The 18,329-nt window shown below is 36.7% G+C and overlaps 6 protein-coding genes across 8 annotated transcripts; 4 read left to right on the top strand and 2 right to left on the bottom strand.

Moving 5' to 3' along the window:
• Positions 1–64: 64 nt before the first annotated feature.
• Positions 65–1,649, bottom strand: LOC131671012 (uricase). Its single transcript, XM_058947119.1, is given in 5 exon segments — positions 65–293; positions 365–484; positions 486–727; positions 816–912; positions 1,621–1,649. Coding segments are annotated over 5 exon segments (717 nt in total).
• An 803-nt stretch (positions 1,650–2,452) lies between these two features.
• LOC131670984 (transcription initiation factor IIB) lies at positions 2,453–5,124 on the top strand. Its single transcript, XM_058947070.1, has 5 exons — positions 2,453–2,642; positions 3,190–3,300; positions 3,378–3,564; positions 3,636–4,106; positions 4,200–5,124. The coding sequence occupies exons 1-5, from the start codon at positions 2,626–2,628 to the stop codon at positions 4,359–4,361; spliced, it is 948 nt and encodes a 315-aa protein (XP_058803053.1). The 5' UTR covers positions 2,453–2,625; the 3' UTR covers positions 4,362–5,124.
• Positions 5,125–6,256: 1,132 nt separating this feature from the next.
• Positions 6,257–9,126, top strand: LOC131670985 (akirin-2). 2 transcript variants are annotated; one of them, XR_009302498.1, is made up of 5 exons: positions 6,257–6,862; positions 7,693–7,871; positions 7,954–8,116; positions 8,196–8,261; positions 8,334–9,126. XR_009302498.1 is itself a non-coding variant. In XM_058947071.1 (5 exons), the coding sequence occupies exons 1-4, from the start codon at positions 6,700–6,702 to the stop codon at positions 8,204–8,206; spliced, it is 516 nt and encodes a 171-aa protein (XP_058803054.1). In that variant the 5' UTR covers positions 6,257–6,699; the 3' UTR covers positions 8,207–8,254; positions 8,334–9,126. The 2 variants fall into 2 exon arrangements, 1 of the variants encoding a protein (XP_058803054.1); XM_058947071.1 differs by having other exon boundaries at positions 8,196–8,254.
• Positions 9,127–11,419: 2,293 nt separating this feature from the next.
• Positions 11,420–14,082, top strand: LOC131670983 (arrestin homolog). Its single transcript, XM_058947069.1, has 7 exons — positions 11,420–11,682; positions 11,754–11,875; positions 11,938–12,237; positions 12,383–12,610; positions 12,687–12,875; positions 12,965–13,133; positions 13,204–14,082. Exons 1-7 carry the CDS (start codon positions 11,616–11,618, stop codon positions 13,350–13,352), a joined length of 1,224 nt encoding a protein of 407 aa, XP_058803052.1. The 5' UTR covers positions 11,420–11,615; the 3' UTR covers positions 13,353–14,082.
• A 37-nt stretch (positions 14,083–14,119) lies between these two features.
• Positions 14,120–16,217, bottom strand: LOC131671007 (general transcription factor IIE subunit 1). The gene is made up of 7 exons (XM_058947113.1): positions 16,114–16,217; positions 15,654–15,790; positions 15,287–15,582; positions 14,978–15,204; positions 14,708–14,909; positions 14,416–14,635; positions 14,120–14,335 (listed from the first exon to the last, which is right to left on the bottom strand). The coding sequence occupies exons 2-7, from the start codon at positions 15,778–15,780 to the stop codon at positions 14,160–14,162; spliced, it is 1,248 nt and encodes a 415-aa protein (XP_058803096.1). The 5' UTR covers positions 15,781–15,790; positions 16,114–16,217; the 3' UTR covers positions 14,120–14,159.
• Positions 16,218–16,274: 57 nt separating this feature from the next.
• LOC131671008 (rab-like protein 3) lies at positions 16,275–18,075 on the top strand. 2 transcript variants are annotated; one of them, XM_058947115.1, is made up of 5 exons: positions 16,275–16,448; positions 16,694–16,903; positions 16,989–17,122; positions 17,209–17,328; positions 17,407–18,075. In XM_058947115.1, exons 1-5 carry the CDS (start codon positions 16,403–16,405, stop codon positions 17,581–17,583), a joined length of 687 nt encoding a protein of 228 aa, XP_058803098.1. In that variant the 5' UTR covers positions 16,275–16,402; the 3' UTR covers positions 17,584–18,075. The 2 variants fall into 2 exon arrangements, with proteins under 2 accessions (XP_058803098.1, XP_058803097.1); XM_058947114.1 differs by having other exon boundaries at positions 16,989–17,137; positions 17,407–18,072.
• Positions 18,076–18,329: the final 254 nt, after the last annotated feature.

The raw sequence follows: 18,329 nt of genomic DNA on the forward strand, positions 1-18,329 counted from the left end.
GCGATGTTGACAAATGAATAACAATTGATATTCAACACAAAAAGTTGGTTTTGAATCTACGAAATCAGATAATCAAATAATTGGAACAGGATCTAAAGTAGACGAGCGGCGACCGGAAACATGAAAGTTTCGAAGCGACGTCTTTCCGGTCGGGCTGCGCGTAAATAATGTCAGAAGGCTTGTTCATAAGCAGATACGCTTCCTTCTTATCAGTCGACACCAATCTGGAGAACTTGCTGAAGTCGATGTCAAAGTAGTGCTCGTTGGGCATTTCCATGTCAATGCTGAAGATCCGCGGGCAAGCAAGAGGCAATAGGAGTGGAGCGTTTCTGGGCGAGGCCAATTGAGATGCAAATGACCGTTCTGATCGACTTTCGCGAGGACGCACTTCTCGGCAAGGTAGAACGCGTTCTGCACGCTTGGCGAGTAGACGCCCGTGTCCGGCGGCTCGGCGGGATTCTCTAGGATGCAGTCCTTGACGGCCGGCCTTGCTCGTGGAGAAGTCCCAGCAGACGGTGACGCTGATGCTGAAGATGCGATCGTTGGCGTCGGGCAACGGGTAGTCGTCCTGAACGAAGTCGGTGAAGGAGCTCTGCGCGTGCTCAAGTATTTTTATTTGCAACGATAATTGCACATCCAAAGTGCGAGATTTGATTTGACGAGTTGAATTGCACGAAATACAATTAATCAGTTGGTGGCAATTTTTTTCTTTTTCATTGCAAGTACTCTATCAGCAATTGATATTATACAATACGAAGCTGTAGCTTGAATGTAGATAAAATAATAACGCGTCAGGCTAGATGCACATGCGTTACGTTAGCTGGATTGAAGTGAACGAAGGGTACAGCAGGGTTGCTAGCAAGTGCGTTTCGAGGTAAAGTGGCCGCGGTCACGTATCTGTCAGCAGGCCACCTGCGAGCATGACAGTTTCAAATAGCATGCACGTTCAACGCCTGACAAAATTATCTATAAAATGTTTTCTCACGAGTGGTCGTCTAATGTTGTCAATTGCTATAGGTATACTAGTCCGGCGCACTTACTGGCGTTGTCACTTGCTTCGACGATTGGTCAATTAACTAAGTTACGCTCGCTTGGGAACAATCGAACATATAAGCCCATCACGTAGTAAGACTGTTGCTGTTTACAGTTAGAGTTTGATGATTGGTGACGTAGTACCTGTTTATCGTAACTAAGCCATTGTTTAGCTAAGTTGGATATTTTCAAAGATTGCGATCGAAAAAAGCTGATGCGTATCCTGGGCAATTCAGCACTAGTTTCCCGTTTTTAATCGTACAAAGCAAAAATTTTACCGATCACACTCAGTAATGGCTTGAATATTATGGTCAATTTATTTTAGACATTATTGATAAAAACTATATAAAGTAATATAATTACTCTAGACTAGTACTATGTTTATCAGTTTTCTAATCAAATGTCGTAATATAGCGCAACGACGACGAAAAATGTAACGCGATAAAAAAATATCGATCCACTAATCTCGAGTGCGATCCTCACTGTTATTTCAGTCAAAATGCATTCAGTTTCAAGATATACGTGTTATAGATAACGTGAGCATGAAACACAGAATCACCTACAGAACAAATTTAACATTTGAATGACATGGCACAAACTATGAGTATTGATGTCATTTCTAAGTAGGTCGTATCGAAAAAAGATGTACGTGAAATTCACCGATCAAGTAATATGTCCTTTTTCGTGGCTTAATCGAGCATCGGAAATCGTTCAGCTATATAGTATATCACGAGAATCTACTAAAGCAAGTGATAATGATGAAAGTTCACACAGCTAGGTCAAACCCCACGCAGAGTTGGTGAAAAATTGTTGCTTTCTAATAGCTGTTTCTTGCGAAATATTTCGCAAATATGCATCGACTTGGTCTTTGATGAGATACCTTTTTAAATGCAATACTGGTACAAGTGTTATAAATAAATAGTTGCCATTCTTATTGACAGCCGAGCTTGTTACTAGGCACACGCATAGATGCTCGTCGACGAAATGTTAAAATTTCACTTGAATAAAAATTGGAATGCGTATTATTTGAATACGTCTTAATGACTTCTGTGACTAAAATACATGCTATATCGTTGATTGTACAGATTATGTCGTAATAATATTTATTCCGAATTTCCAATTAAGGAAACAAACCTCCAGAACTGTTCTTCGATAAAATCTAGTTCAGATAATTACTAAGGTGGATATTAGTTCTGGGAAATCCTTATCTCGAGAGCATTGAATAATATTTATGACTTGCGTTCGAGGTAAGGTTAGAAACAATCATCAAATAATAACAACAGCATAGGCATAGGCAGTGACAACGGTAGCAGTAGCAACGTTTTAAAGTTGGCGCGAATCGTCCATATTGAAATGACGTCAGAGCGACCTGAAGTCATTGCCGCGTGTAATTCTTATGGAATCAGGATTGGGAATGGGAGGCAAAACATAGACAGAGCGCGGAACCAAGCCAAGCTAGTAATAGTGCCAGTACTGTACTATCGTGTACGGTATGCATGTGGGACAAGTATAACTGCATTATTATATTTATATACGTAAAAAAAAGACGAAATGCAATAGTGTAGTGTGATCATTGATTTATATCAACGAAATATGGCTTCACTTTCAAGGTAATGATGTTTTTCATTTATTTTTATGGATCGATTCTAGAAATCGTACCCTTCTTCATCATTCCCTCCAATTGATTGTCACTGGCATGTCCTGGCTCTCTGCAGCACTTTAAGACTGTATAGTTCCATTACTTGGATACCAAAACAATACACCTACTTTATTCCAATATTTGCAAATTTTTTATCTTTCTCCTTGCATATTTGTTAGTTAATAATTAAAAATGATCATTACTTATATGAAATCAGATATTCAATTCTCAGCAATTGTGGAGTACATGTTTTGTTGAAACAACAATTTTTGTACCGTCGATAATTCTATAGGTTAAGTTCAGCTTTGTTCTCAGATGGTACATTCATAACTATTTTGCAATTTTCAATTCGATTTGGCACTTTTAACAATACATTATACAATGATTGGTAGTTCAAATGTCTTTTGAAAGTGTCTACGTCAATTTGTTCATAACTATAAGCTTTAATGTTTTTTTTTCAACTGACTGAAAATCATTTTTCTATTGATTCTATATCTTAACGCTACTTATGCTTACAGACCTACAATGAATAAAGTTTGTTGTTATGCACATCCAGAAGCTCCATTAGTAGAAGACTATAGAGCTGGAGATCAAATCTGCTCTGAATGTGGATTAGTTGTAGGAGACAGGTAAAAATAATTTCTAAGTGTAATTTCTAATGTACAAATTATATTGTAACTAATTCAAAGTCTCATTATCATTGCAGAGTTATAGATGTAGGATCAGAATGGAGGACATTTAGCAATGAAAAAGGAGGAACTGATCCATCTCGTGTTGGTGGACCAGAAAATCCACTACTCAATGGATCTGACTTATCCACAATAATAGGTCCTGGTACAGGAGCAGCATCCTTCAATGAATTTGGTGTGTCAAAGTACCAAAATAGGCGAACGGTAAGATCTGAATAAAAAGAATTTTGGAATCATGATTGAGTGGTTTTATTAATTAATTTTAATTATTGCAGATGAGCAGTTCAGATAGAACACTAATTAATGCAATGAAGGAGATTAGCGCAATGGCTGATAGAATCAATCTGCCTAAAACCATAAATGACAGAGCAGCTGGCTTATTCAAACAAGTGCATGATGGCAAAAATTTGAAAGGCCGTGCTAATGATGCCATTGCTTCTGCATGTTTGTACATTGCTTGCCGTCAGGAAGGAGTACCACGTACTTTTAAAGAAATTTGTGCAGTTAGTAAAATAAGTAAAAAAGAAATTGGTCGCTGCTTCAAACTTATTCTCAAAGCCCTTGAAACTAGTGTGGATCTCATCACTACAGGAGACTTCATGTCTCGATTTTGCTGTAACCTGGGTTTACCTAATTCAGTACAAAGAGCAGCAACATACATTGCAAAAAAAGCAGTAGAAATGGACATTGTACCAGGCAGATCACCTATTTCAGTAACTGCAGCAGCAATCTACATGGCATCACAAGTAAGAAAAGTCACAACAATCCTTAGAAAAATATTTATATATTAGTATTATGTGATAAAATGTATAAATTATATGTTAATAATTTTTTTTTAGGCTTCGGAAGACAAGAAATCACAAAAAGAAATTGGTGATATTGCTGGAGTTGCTGATGTCACAATAAGACAATCTTACAAGCTTATGTTTCCACATGCAGCGAGTTTGTTCCCAACTGACTTTAAATTTACTACTCCTATTGACCAATTGCCACAAATGTAAAAAGGACATTGGTATTTTTGTGTTGTGGCACACTTTTTCCTATATTTTTAATTATTTTCTGCCAAGTACCAAAATGTAGGAATGAGAACTGATACTTTAACTATTATCAAAGTACTATTCTTACAATTTATTAAGTGACCTTGCTAGAATAGCCATAGTTTTTTTATACTTCAAAGTGATCAATCATAATATCATATTGTCAGACTACTGCAATCAGCTGACATTCCTAAATTCATTGATTCCTTATATATCCTTAGTAAGGGCAGAAAATTTGTTTTTCTTTGTTTAGTCGCAATTATATAGATTTTTTTATTTTGCACTTACCATTTATTTTTCTTTTTTTGTTGGAAATCTATACGATTTTCAGTAAGAGTTTTTATGTTCTTCAATATTATTAATTATAGCAGTGACTAAACTTTTACTGAGTTGATGTAAACGAATTTGCGAATCTTTTACAAAAATTAATTAATGTGGTAAGACATTAATATAATAAGCCTGCCAATAGATGCAGTATTTATACCAAACAGAAGTAAAATTACGTAAAATTATTTTATGAAATATTTCATCACAATTATGTACAAAGCGTGTTATTGTAGTAGAGGTTTGTAAAAATGAAAAATGCAATAAAAAGCATATATGACTGTTTTGAATTATTTACTACTTTATCAACATTACGGTTCATAATCCTGATGTTAAAAAACAAATTGTACTAGTACTGTATTAGCAAAATTATATGAAAAAACAGTCATAATAATCTGTCATTACGGAAAATAATATAATAGCATGTACAATGTACATTGTAAAATTTAATAATTAATTAATCTTTGAAAATTCAAAAACATAATTTGTACTTATTTTACATATGTAAAGTGAATATAGTTGTTAAGAAAATATAGGAAAAAAAATTGAAAAATCATTACAGTGGAAACTATTATTGGTCAACATTTAATAGTCGATATGGTTAAATTTTTTTGTCAAAATGAGATAAGACTATTACGAGCCAGAGGCGAGCACTGCAACTAGTTCCGTCAAAAAGGCTTTATAAACAAGTACCGAAGATGTGATTTTGAGGTTATAACGCGAAAATGTACTATTTCCGAACATTTTATATATATATACACAGTATCTAAACATAAGTAGGAACCTGGTTTTTTTAAACGTGTGCAGAGCACAAATTTAAAGCTTCTCCCGGCCCCTACATAGTATACAAACCTATATCCGTTAATGGGCACTCTTTTGCTTCATGAATTTTTCTCGGGGAAGCAACGTAGGAACTCGCAAAAATTATCATATACAGATTTTACAGCACAGTTTGCGCTAAAGCAAGTGGGATGATTCTATGCAGCCGTTTGTTCAGAAAAATGTTTTTACAATGAATACGAGAGTCAGCTTTAATCGATGTAAATAAAACAAAAGAGTGCGTTCGTAATTTCTTTTATTTATATCGATGACACCTGGATTTAATGTTGATTTTCAAGAAATTTTTAACAAAAAGGCTGCATAGAATCATCCCAAATTAGCTCTAGCGCAAACTGCGCCGTAAAATCTGTATATGATAATTTTTTCAATTCCCTACGTTATTTACCGAGAAAAATTCATGTAGCAAAGAAAAGCCCATTAACGGATATAAATTTATAAAACACATTAATATAAATAATATATTAACAATATATTTTTCTAAGTATCTTTGATTAAGTAAAAAAGAATCTTTATAAATAAATATATAAATGATATTCACCGGAATATCGTTGCAATAAATTGCAAACAAAAGCCTTTCGATACCATACACTGTGACTTTTGTAGTATGTAAAATCCACTAGCGAAGCGATAAGCAAGCAAAATTGAAAAGAAAGGAAGAGAGAGGGAGCCAGCACTGCGTCATCAGGAGCAGTCGCAGTTCGAGGCTTGTGGCTGGCGGAGCTTTTACGCTCTCAGGCAATTTTTCCAACTTTTGCGTCGCACCCTGAGAGCGATTTGGTGCAATATCGTGCGATTTCTGCGACTGTGCGTTGTTGATCGGTTTGTAAAACTCAGAAGTAAGGAAAAGCGAAAGCGAGGCTGTGTCAGTTGACGCTGAAAGTCGAGTGGCAGCAGCAGCAAGTGCGCGGTGGCCATATTGTTTGTGCTAGCAGCTAGGCTGTAAAGTGAGCGAGCATAGTCGTGCGTGTGTGTTTGTTTTGGTGAGCACAGTTAACCTGGGCGACGTGTCCTTGACGTCCTCAAGTGCGTTATCATCTACGGCCAGTAACAGTATTGCAAAGAACTAGTTGCGATACAGCAACGAGGAGCGCCAGAAGAAAGACGGAAGAAAAGGGCAGCTTAGGCAAAGAGAGTTAAGATGGCCTGCGCCACCCTCAAACGCTCGCTGGAATTCGATCCGGTGCACAGCCACGGCAGACCGAACAAACGAAGACGATGCATCCCTGTGAATGTGTCGCCAACCGCTACAAGCAGCAAACCGCCGAGTAGCTTTGGCGATATCGCCAACAAGCTTACGCCTGGTGAGTTACCACTTCCCGGTCCCACCGTTCGCCATCTTTCTCTCGCTGTCCGCATTCTTTTCTTTTTATTCACTGCTATAGCTTTCCCCCTCGTGTTCTTTCTCTCTCTACAGCAAGAAAAATCGACACGGGAGCACCTCTTGCTCTCTTCCAATCGTCATCCGCGATTTAAAGGGCCTTAAAAGCCAAAAGAGCGAGAGAGAATAGGGGAGGGCTGTGACGCGCATTCAATCATATGGTAATGCCGTAACGGATGAAAATACCAAAAAGACATGGCCGACTATTCGAAGAAATTCACTCGCTGCTTTGTTACTATTTGGAGATGCGAGTGTCAAAATGTAACTCTTTATGGACGAGCTTCTCCTCTGTTTCGCGCATTGATGTATATAACGATGAACGATTTTTATTGTCTCGAGGGATTACTTGCGTACAGCGATCACTCCTTGTCTGTTCATGTGTGATTATCGGCTATGGGCGATTTTTACTTTTCAAAAGAGCGTACGGACTTGTAATATCTGCGCGTTGCCTAACCACAGTTAATACAGATTATATAGGTTTTTTTTTCATTATTCATAGCGCTTTTTATAATAGAGATTCTTTTGTTGGTTGTGGGGAGCGATTAATGACTGTTATGAAACATTATGAATCGATATGTGCCGGCTAAGCAACAAATATTATCTCGCTCAACCAAATTAATTGATGAATCATGAAAATAAATAGTTTATTAAAAGCCTAGCGGGAAACTTGAATTATTTAACCTAAAAGTTCCATAAAATCCAATGCATGCTGATTTCTTCTCCAGCTCATTCAGATTTTTATGATGTATATAGAAAAAATGGCAGCAAACATCAGAGAAGAAATCCGTAGATTACAACGGCGTAGACAATTACATTTCATCTCGCAAAGCGACTCTTCTGACATGGAAGGACCAGTCAGTCCATCTAGCCCATCTTGTTCAAATGCTCACAATAGCAGTAGTAAAGATAAGCCACTTTTTACTTTCAAACAGGTAGGGTCAATTAATATAGCATATTTGTTATTTAGATGACAACTAATTTATTGATATACTAATCGGCCTTGATGTGTTCTAGGTTAATTTGATTTGCGAACGAATGCTGAAGGAGCAGGAAACACAAATTCGCGAGGAATATGATCAGATATTAACTATGAAGTTATCGGAGCAATATGATGCTTTTGTCAAATTTACTTACGATCAGATACAGAAACGATTCGAATCGGCAGCTGCTCCAAGCTGTAAATACCAAAATTTTTACTTTTTTAGTAATAAATGTCTTCAAATATACATTATGCATGATCATTTTTTCTGTTGCAGACTTGTCCTAAAGGCGAAAACGTTACAATAAAAAAGAGAGTGTCTATTGAGGTGATTAGGTAAAATGTTCGTCATTGATATACAAAAGCATTACAATAAAATCGATGTAATATTCAGAACTGGTTTTCATTATTATAGATTTCTATACAACGTAAGTGAATAACATTTTCGAGCAGAGTAAGCAGCGCCACCTCGCTGATCAGATAAGTAAGGCAAAAGAAGCAATGTATCACACACATCAAAAACAGAAAAAAATCTTCGGTAGTAAAAAAGAACATGGCGAGAAAAAAAACGATTTAGTAATGTAAGTTTAGTAAGTTTGCAATGAAAAAGCGATCGCACTACGAGTAAAAAAAGCAACAAATCCACAATGTTTGCTAGTTAAACTAACAATGTTTTTACCGTTTAGTAATAGAAGCGCGCTGGTATCAGGGAACTACATATAGAGTCTATAACTAATGCAAAATCAAGTGTAGATACTAATTTGTTTTTCAACGAAGAGACAGCGCCACCGAGCAATACATGCAACGCGGAGAGTACATTATATTTTGTAATCTCTTGTTATGAAGGAATGGAGTTGATATTTACACCCTAAAAGTAAAACTAGCGTGTTTTTTTGTAGCATAAACCGAATGCAATGATGACGTTGCCTTGATGTAATTATATTAAAATGTAAGACACGCCCACGCACATACACATACTGACTGCCTTTGTTGATAACTCCTTGTCAAAGTTTAAAATTGACAGTGTTAACGGTTTTTGAACATCATTATTATCTTGTTTGAATGAAAAAGAGACGGCTAGAACTTGAACGTGCAAGTTTTTCGCGTACTCGACTTTGATAATATACCAAACATCTAAACTCACGACGTATCGCTAATAAACAGTACCTGTTGTGACGAAAAGAATCTCTGCAGAACCGAGATCATTTTTTCACTATATATTTTTCAGTACCAAATATTTCGTACGTTATGTAAACTTTTTATTTAGAGACTTCCCGCGCGATGTCAAGTGCTTAAGTACAATTCAGAGTAATACATTAAGCAGACACACATTCTCTTTATTATCACCTAAACATTCAACTGTATCTGTAAATTAGACGCATCATTGAGAATTAAGACTTTTAATTTTGTATAACTTATATAGTTATTGAAATTACAAAATCGTAAGCTCATTGAGAATGTAGATAAAGGTTTGTATGACGCATCTTTCTGTAACTACTCGACATACTTTTAAAAAGGAAAAAAACGTCAAAAGTTTCTAGCTTCTCGTTATGATAAATGTGCCATTTCATAGATAAAATTCACTGCCTTTTTCAAAATTTTCATATAGTCTTGGTCTTCCGATTATAATGTCGTAAATTTTGCACATTTCTAAGTCATCATCAGAATGAATAGAAAACTTCATGTACTATATAATATTAAAGAAACGGCATTATTGTCAAAAGACTATGGACAAATCTAGAAACAGACCGAGATATATTCTTGTAGAGTCATTAGAAGATGGCAAGTTTCTCGATTTGAAATATACATCTGGTTGCAGAAATTTATCTCTTTTCATTTTAATTATAATAATACATTATTTGACTCTTGATATACTCAAATGCCTGAAAAACATTCGTTTATTTAAAAAAGAAAATCACAATAATTAAAAACTTGTACGGGCAAACTGTAAGTAATAAACTTTCGATTAAGAATTTTGCGAAATTTTTCTTTCTTGTTTTAAAATTCCGTTCCCTGGTAGCAACGGCTTGAAAATAGTGTTTATTGTGCCTATTTTTAGTAATATTTAGTATTTAATCGTTGCGCAATCATTTATTATTGCTATTATTGTTATGGCTTGTAAAATTTTGTTTGCGAATTTTGCATCGTTATGAACATTTAGCTAATTCATACTTTCTTGCGTGAACATTTTTGTAAACTTTTTTCTATAAAAGTTGTATAAGAAAAAATTTGAAACGGCGTCAACTCGATTGTCGAGTTAATCGAATTAACTTCAAAATAATCTTCAATTATTAAAATTCTAGGTATATTTATTCTACTTCCGAGTATCTCATCTTTAGAGAATTTGTTTTCGAGGTAAATAACACTGAAACTGTGAAAATAACTGTGAAAATTTAAAGCGCAAGTTTATTTATAATGGCTTTTAATCGTAGGCTTAAGTTTCAGTTACCGACTTGTTTATTTGGTAATTTAACTTGAAAATTCGTATGAATTTAACGACTGTACAAGTAGTAGTATTACGATGTTGTAATACTTGTTTCGTTTTGCGATAGTTTTGATAAACTGAAGTGAGCAGTCCTGATGTAATACACTGAAGAAAAATGTACGTCGTGCTGATTTCTTCTCTGTTAATAAACACGTAGGCAAGTTTTTATTTATTGGTGTATTGAGCTGCCCACAGGAAAGCGTACTTCTTTTTTTATCTTGAATAGTGGCTGGAGAATCGTACTAATATACGTTATCTTGTCATTGACTGCATTCAGCAGTAATAAGAACACAAGCCAACGTGCTTTAGATGGAGGAATATAAGAAAAAAACCTATATATTGTAAATGTAAACGAATGTAACAGTCGAGCAAGGAGAGGATCATAGGTTTGGCTCGGCAAATTGCAAGCAAATCGGCGAGTCAAGCGTACGGTACTCTGCTTGAAAGTGTAAAAAATCTAGCATTATTCCGCTGCGTTATAATTGTGGAAGGATGTATTATATAATATAAAGAATGAGCGTGAGAGAACGAGAGAACGAGAGCGAGAGTGAGCGAGAGAGTTGCAGAGCAATGCAAGTTTGAATTAGCCGTTAAGTTGGACACATGATGTAAAAAGTGAAGACACTTGCAACACAGGCACGAGGAACGTGCGTTTCTTTTCTTTGAGATACGGTCGATGTGGCGTTCGCAGTTGCGAGCGGCTGCGAGACGATGTCGACGCTACTCGAAGCTCATCGATTAAAATACCTCCATACTCTGTAAGCATATTATTAATAAAAATAAAGATAAATTTTAAGACTGAGTTGTGCTTTGCCTTGGCGCCGCCGGGGACAGGGTGATTGGATGGGGGCGCGACAAAGCGAGCGGGCCAACGACTGAACGTGGACGGCTGGCTGTTCCGTCCGAGTGCAGTTTAATGAGATTGCTGCAATGGGTAATTGAATGATCCGGTTAAGCAAGCTCGGGGGCTTCGAAGAGCTTTGAAGCCCCTGGCGAGTCTATATGAGGAGGCGAGCCGCGACAAGCGAGCCCGTCACTTCTGGGCAGGCCAATCGGGAACAGTATCGTGCACCATCGCGCACCCCTTCTTTCTCACTCACACACACACATTCTCTCTCTCTCTCTCACTCTCTCTTTCTCTCATCTTCTTTTTCGTCTCTCACCGATTGCTCTCTGATATCATCCGTGCCGTGAGCTGAATCGGCCTTCCAGATGCTCGGTTTCTTCTTCCTGGCCTACGTGGTGGCCGTAAAGGTCTTCAAAAAAGTCACCCCCAATGGTGAGTAGTGCAGCTGCGGTTGACGCCGAGGCCCGGGGCTCGCGTGTGCTTGACGGCCGGGCTTGTTGCAGGCAAGGTCACGGTCTACCTGGGCAAGCGAGACTTCATCGACCACCTGGACTACGTGGACCCCATCGATGGAGTCGTGGTCATCGAGAATGACTACCTGCAGGGTCGCAAAGTCTACGGACAGGTAGGTGCGGCGCGGCGATCGACCAACGGGCCAGGCTGTGAAGGGCGCGTGCAAATCGACAGGTGATCACCACCTACCGTTACGGTCGCGAGGAAGACGAGGTGATGGGCGTCAAGTTCAGTCGGGAGATGGTGCTGTGCAAGGAGCAGATTTTCCCCAACAAGAAGGAGAAGCCGGAGACCACGCCGATCCAGGATCGCTTGCTGCGCAAGCTCGGGCCTAACGCCTACCCGTTCTTCTTCCAATTTCCCAGCAATTCGCCCAGCTCGGTGACTCTGCAACCCGGCGACGACGATCAGGGCAAGCCGCTGGGTGTCGAATACACCGTCAAGATCTACGTAGCCGAAAGCGAAGACGACAAGGTATCTGTTTTCGCGACGCACGTGTAACCCGATTTGATCGTCAGTGTCACGGCAATTTGCGTAATTTGAGCGAGCGCTTTTCCACTAGTCGCTCGCTCTTCCGCTCGGCTCGATCTTAGTCTGACGTTTCTTGCCTGTCGTCAAGGGACACAAACGATCGTCAGTCGCCCTGGCCATCAAGAAGCTGCAGTACGCTCCGCCCACCCGTGGACGGAGACTTCCCAGCTCGTTGGTCTCCAAGGGATTCACCTTCTCACAGGGCAAGCTCAACCTGGAGGTAACCCTCGACAAGGAGATCTATTACCACGGCGAGAAGGTGTCGGCCAATGTCATCGTCACCAACAACTCTCGCAAGGCCGTGAAGAACATCAAGGTACGCTTCGGCTCGCGGCCTCTTCATTCGCCTGCAACGAGTTGTAATGTTGCGAATTGCGAAAATCTTCTCGCAGCTGTTCGTCGTGCAACACTGCGAAGTGACCATGGTCAACGCCCAGTTCTCTCGACACGTCGCCAGCCTGGAGACCCGCGAGGGCTGCCCCATCACGCCCGGGGCCTCCTTCAGCAAGCAGTTCTACATGGTGCCATTGGCCAGCAGTAACAAGGATCGCCGCGGTATCGCCCTCGACGGCCATCTCAAGGCACGCTTATCTATTCGCGTTTCAACCGCAATTAGTCCGCAGTCCCGTCCGATGTCGCGCTCGCTGAGTGTCCACTGAAATGCTTTTAGGACGACGACGTGAACCTCGCATCCTCGACGATGGTCGCCGAGGGCAAAGCCCCCAACGACAACATGGGTATCGTCATCTCCTATTCTGTCCGCGTTAAGCTCAACTGCGGCACTCTTGGTGGCGAACTGGTCACCGACGTTCCCTTTAAACTCATGCACCCGGCCCAAGGTATTCGCTCGCGTGAATTCGAATTCGACGCTTCGACGTGGCCGATTGCTCTCACCTTATTGCTTTTCAGGAGCTGGAAGTGGCGAGGAGCGCAAGGAAAAGAGCATGAAGAAGACCAAGAGCGTCGACAAGAACCGCTACGATGGCTACGCGAACGATGACGATGACAACATCGTCTTCGAGGATTTCGCCCGTCTTCGTCTCAACGAACCCGAATAATTCCCGCTCGACATTGTCGGCGAGTGTTCCTGCTCTGGCATGATCAAGCGCTTCTCTCTATATATCGTTTTCCCTTGCAGCATTGATAAAAAATCTTAAAAAAAATATATATAAAAACTGATTAAAAAATTTCATTTGTTTGTCGACTAGCTTCTAGATCATACCTAGGAGAAAACGTACTTTAAATACTGATACTTCATAGCTATGAATAATGCGTTAATTTTCTTGTTCATACTGATGTATACAACGAAAATAATTTAATATATAATCTTAAAGAAACAGAAAAAAAAGCTTTGTAAAAAAAATTTGATACGTTTCAAAGCAAAAAAAGAGGAAAAAAGTCTAAAAAATATCGTTAACATCGTCTCGAGGATTTCCATTCGATTGTGGTGGTCGAATGGAAATTCGGTGGGGGGCGAACAAAAAAATGTTCAAGTAAGTTGTGCGTTAACATTTAACTTTACAACATACACATTTCCTGACTAACCAGAAGTGACATATTATCTTATTAATTATTATCATATATTTATCTTAGCTTTAAGAATATATAACTTGGAAAGCCTTTTGATTCCCGATACTGTTGAATTTTTGCTGTACATTACTTCAATGAAAGATATTATCTATATTTTTCTGGATTCACATCTTTGACAGTTTAATGTTGTTGAACTGCAATTTTATTAATATATTGTTGTAACTTGATAATAAAATAATGTTCATCAAAGGTATATAAAGAAAAGTTCTTTTCTTGTTTTCTTATAAAACGCATGCTTTTATTATACAAAATATTACACAATTTCTCATTCACATTTATTCATCTTCACAGTATTCTTGATAAGCTCGACTATATTCGATTCTTTCTGCTGCAGTCATTGCTTCAGCAAGTGCGGGATTCGTTAAAACATCTGTTATTGGTACAGATTTGCCATTCACTTTAACGGATGGAACGTCATCGTCATCTTCAGAGACCATTTTTTCGACATCCTCTGCAACAAGAAATTATTTTCACACCAGTTAATCAAATTCATGTCACCATAATACTGTTTTAAATTTTTTAAATATATACCCTGCTCGATCTGGTGCCTATCGCCGTTATCTTCCATATCACTACTATCACTAGACTCTTGACCAAGTACAGTCTTTACAGCAGTCGCGTTAACTCCTTTCTTTTCATGAGCTAAAAGTACTGACATTATATCTTCACCTTGTTTGTTATTTGTGGCATTCGAGTTTGCAGCTGCGGCTGCTTCATCTAATATACTGTCTTGAGTATTTGTTAGGTCATTCTGTAGAAAAGAAATATCATAAGTTTGGAAAACTCAAAAATTGAAACATTACTTTAAAATAATTACAAATACCTGCAAAGAATCAGAAGTTATTGTACTCTCCAGCATCCAGATTGGTCTTTCTTTCTTCTTATTAACACTGTCATCTTGTATATCATCTCCTATCAAAACATCAACTCTTGTATCTTCGACAGCAAATCCTGATGACCTTGTAGCTTCTCCAGACCATTGATCATTAGAACCGCGCATATTATTTGATTTCTTTGAGTCAATACTGTAAAGAAACATTTTATTTGCAACCCATTTGTATGAAACAAAGTATTAATATAATTTATAGCATACCCTCTGATTGTGTTTATATCTACAGGTTCAGGCTCCAAAATTTCTGGAGCCAATTTGATTCCTTCAACTTCTCGCAACAAAATGTACAATGGCTCTAACTGATCGTTAAATTTGGCTAGTAATAATCTTGAATCCTTTTTTGGAATAGCAGACTCATCTTCAGTAACTATTTCTCTACAATATGTACATCTAAAATCTCCAGTTTCCATATCACAAAGTTGATCTGCCTTTAAAGAAATTCAAGAGGATTTGTTGCAGTAACCTTGACACCAATATTGCAATTGAAATTATTAAAATCTAAATACTTACTTCCAAATCTGTAAAAGTCTTTAAACAACTATTACATTTAAAACTAGCTCTGCTAGTAGCATCTCGTTCTTCAGTTTCCATTCTTTTTCTCATAAGATCCAATTTATATTTGACTACATTTACAAATGTTTTATAGTTTATAAAATAATAATTAACTTTTTGTGCTTTCCCATCTGATCCAGTTTCCATTTTCAATCTCACTTGAATAAATTTGTCGTTGCGCAAAGCTGTGATTCTAGCTCTTAACATTTTTCTATCAAATTTAAGCAAATCACATATATCATCTTCCTTCATACCTAAAAATTTAACAAAAAGGTTTATATTTTAACTATTCTATCAATTAAATATAATAATTATTGTTACTTACAGGGATTTCGGACAAGCATATCAACGATAAGAGCATCTTCTATTGTATAAAAACCTCTTACTACAAGCCTAGCCAATTGTTTTAAACTACTGGGAACTTCTGTTATCAATCTTTCTTCAGAAGTCATTATGTTACAGCTGATATAAAAGAATAATTAATTATTAAAATTGAGCAAATAAGATTCCAAAGGTCGAGATATGTCATTTAATATACAATGATCAATAAATTGCATGATGATAGGAATTAAATTTTAACTTAATAGCAACTACTGAAAGTTCAAATTTGATTGTTAAATTATTAAATAACAAACTAATATGTTTTTTATCAGCCTATTGTTAATTACTTAAAAAAGTTCATTAAAAAAGAATATATAGAACAATCTAATTTACTGGTTCATTAATTCTACAAATGTTATTGCTTCGATTTTTGAAAATCCATAGTAATTAATAATTTTACTTACTATTTTAATCGTTAGTAACGATAATTTATTTGACGCTCATTGGTAAACTAATGGTGCTCACTGACGCGGCGTTCTACACTCGAAGAGCATCATTTACAGACTGACATCGAAAATGAGGTTACAGTCAATATATTTGTAAACTCAAGTCCCAATCGCAACGCGTGTATGCTTGTGTGCGTGTTTACATGGTGGCGGTGGTCAAGTGCATTAGTCGTTAAATATTTTATTTTGTTCACCAACCATTAATACTAACTAAATGATAAAATAACGATAGCTGTAATTATTATCAATGGCTTCCATTGATAAAGTAAAAATTATTGTCGTTGGTGATTCAGGTAAGATATGAAATAAGATATCACAAATTAATAGTTTTTTCAACGACTTTTATGATGATCTCGTAAATGATGAATGTCCAATGCAATTTTAAAGCAAGGTTATTATGGACCTACTATGTTTACGCAGTATAAAAGATATACTTGAGATATACTTATTTAATGTTTTGTTAATTTAAATTTACATTGGTTGACGTTTGCAGATTTTTAATTACTCTGTAAGTTCACAATAATATTTTGTTTTTTAGGCGTTGGAAAATCTTCTTTGACCTATTTAATATGTCAACAACAACCAATAAGTAATCCATCTTGGACCATTGGGTGTTCAGTAGAAGTGAAATTGCACGAATACAAAGAAGGTACACCAAACCAACGGAGATATTTTATAGAATTGTGGGATGTTGGAGGAAGTCAAAGTCATAAAAACACAAGGAGTGTGTTTTACAATCCAACAAATGGTAACATATAAAATTTACTAATGATAAATTAAATACTAAATTGTATATTGTATTGTTATTGCATGACATTGCACTTTGTATTTAGGTATAATTCTTGTCCATGACTTAACTAATAGAAAGTCACAGCAAAATTTACAGAAATGGTTAGAAGAAGTATTGAATAGAGACAGCAGCCAATTTAAAGTAAAATCATTTGACGATTTTGATCCAGAAAAGTTTGTAGGGTCAACGCAGGTTTGCTGCATTTAAAAAATAATACAAGTTCCTTTGCAAGGAAAAAGATATGAATCATGATATTTTTTCAGATTCCTATTTTAGTAGTAGGTACCAAGTCAGATTTGATAGCAGAAGTTAGATCTAGTATTCCGGTATATAGAAGATCATCTACTATTGCTGAAGAATGTGGAGCAGATGAAATATTCTTGGTGAATAATAATATTTACAAATTGCAACTATTATAGTCTAGACTTTGTCATTGATGACATTTTTAATTTTGATAACAGGATTGTCGTCAAGCAAAATCTCTAGCGGCAGGTACCAGTTCCTCTGTAAAATTAAGTAGATTTTTTGATAAAGTGATCGAGAAGCGCTATTATTCACGAGAAGGATTAAATTCTGATCCACGACGCATTCCTGTATATTCTCCGCAATATAGTCCAAAACTTCATCACAATGATTAAAGAAATATAAGACTAAATAAAATTTGTATATAAGTTTACATAGCAATATTTACAATTTTACTTGGAGAAATTACTCCACTACAGTTGATTAGACAAATAAAATATTTGCAACAAATATTTAAGTCACAATTGTATTATTTAGTATTTTTGCATAGACCTCCGGAGTTTCAAATTTCATTTTTAAACGAAATTATAATTTTTGTAGCATTGCTATTTCTACTATGTACGTAAGAGTTCATCATCCGTATCCGTCCGCATCCGTACGTACCTATGGGACCGGGGCCTAATCAAATTATTATCAATTCCACATTGAATGATATTCACTCGTTTTATTTGCAGTTAATTTTGTTTTTTGTGCCAATTAGACACAAAGTAATTAGATATTTAATCATACAAATGAGAATCAAACGAACAAGATTAGCTGTTATTAGGAAAAGTTTTTTGCTTCCATTCCATGCACGTTTATTATATGGAAAAATATCCCAATATGTTGATGATGACAGGTTCTGCTTACTGACAACTGGTAAAATTGGACCTACATATATTTAAATATATATATATATATATATATGTATGTGTGTTCATTTTATTTCCCTTGAAAATTTTCAACATCAAATATACATTGTTTATAAAAGTTCGGCTGCCACACTTTCAGATCTTGTTACAAGAGAAGAAGTTATTTTTTTTATGCTAAAGCAACAAATTAACGAGCTTAGATAATGTAAAAAGGTAAATTTCATTATCAA

Source organism: Phymastichus coffea, unplaced genomic scaffold (genome assembly GCF_024137745.1).
Source record: "Phymastichus coffea isolate CEN01 unplaced genomic scaffold, Cenicafe_Pcof_1.1 PCOF00118, whole genome shotgun sequence".
Taxonomy (NCBI): domain Eukaryota; kingdom Metazoa; phylum Arthropoda; class Insecta; order Hymenoptera; family Eulophidae; genus Phymastichus; species Phymastichus coffea.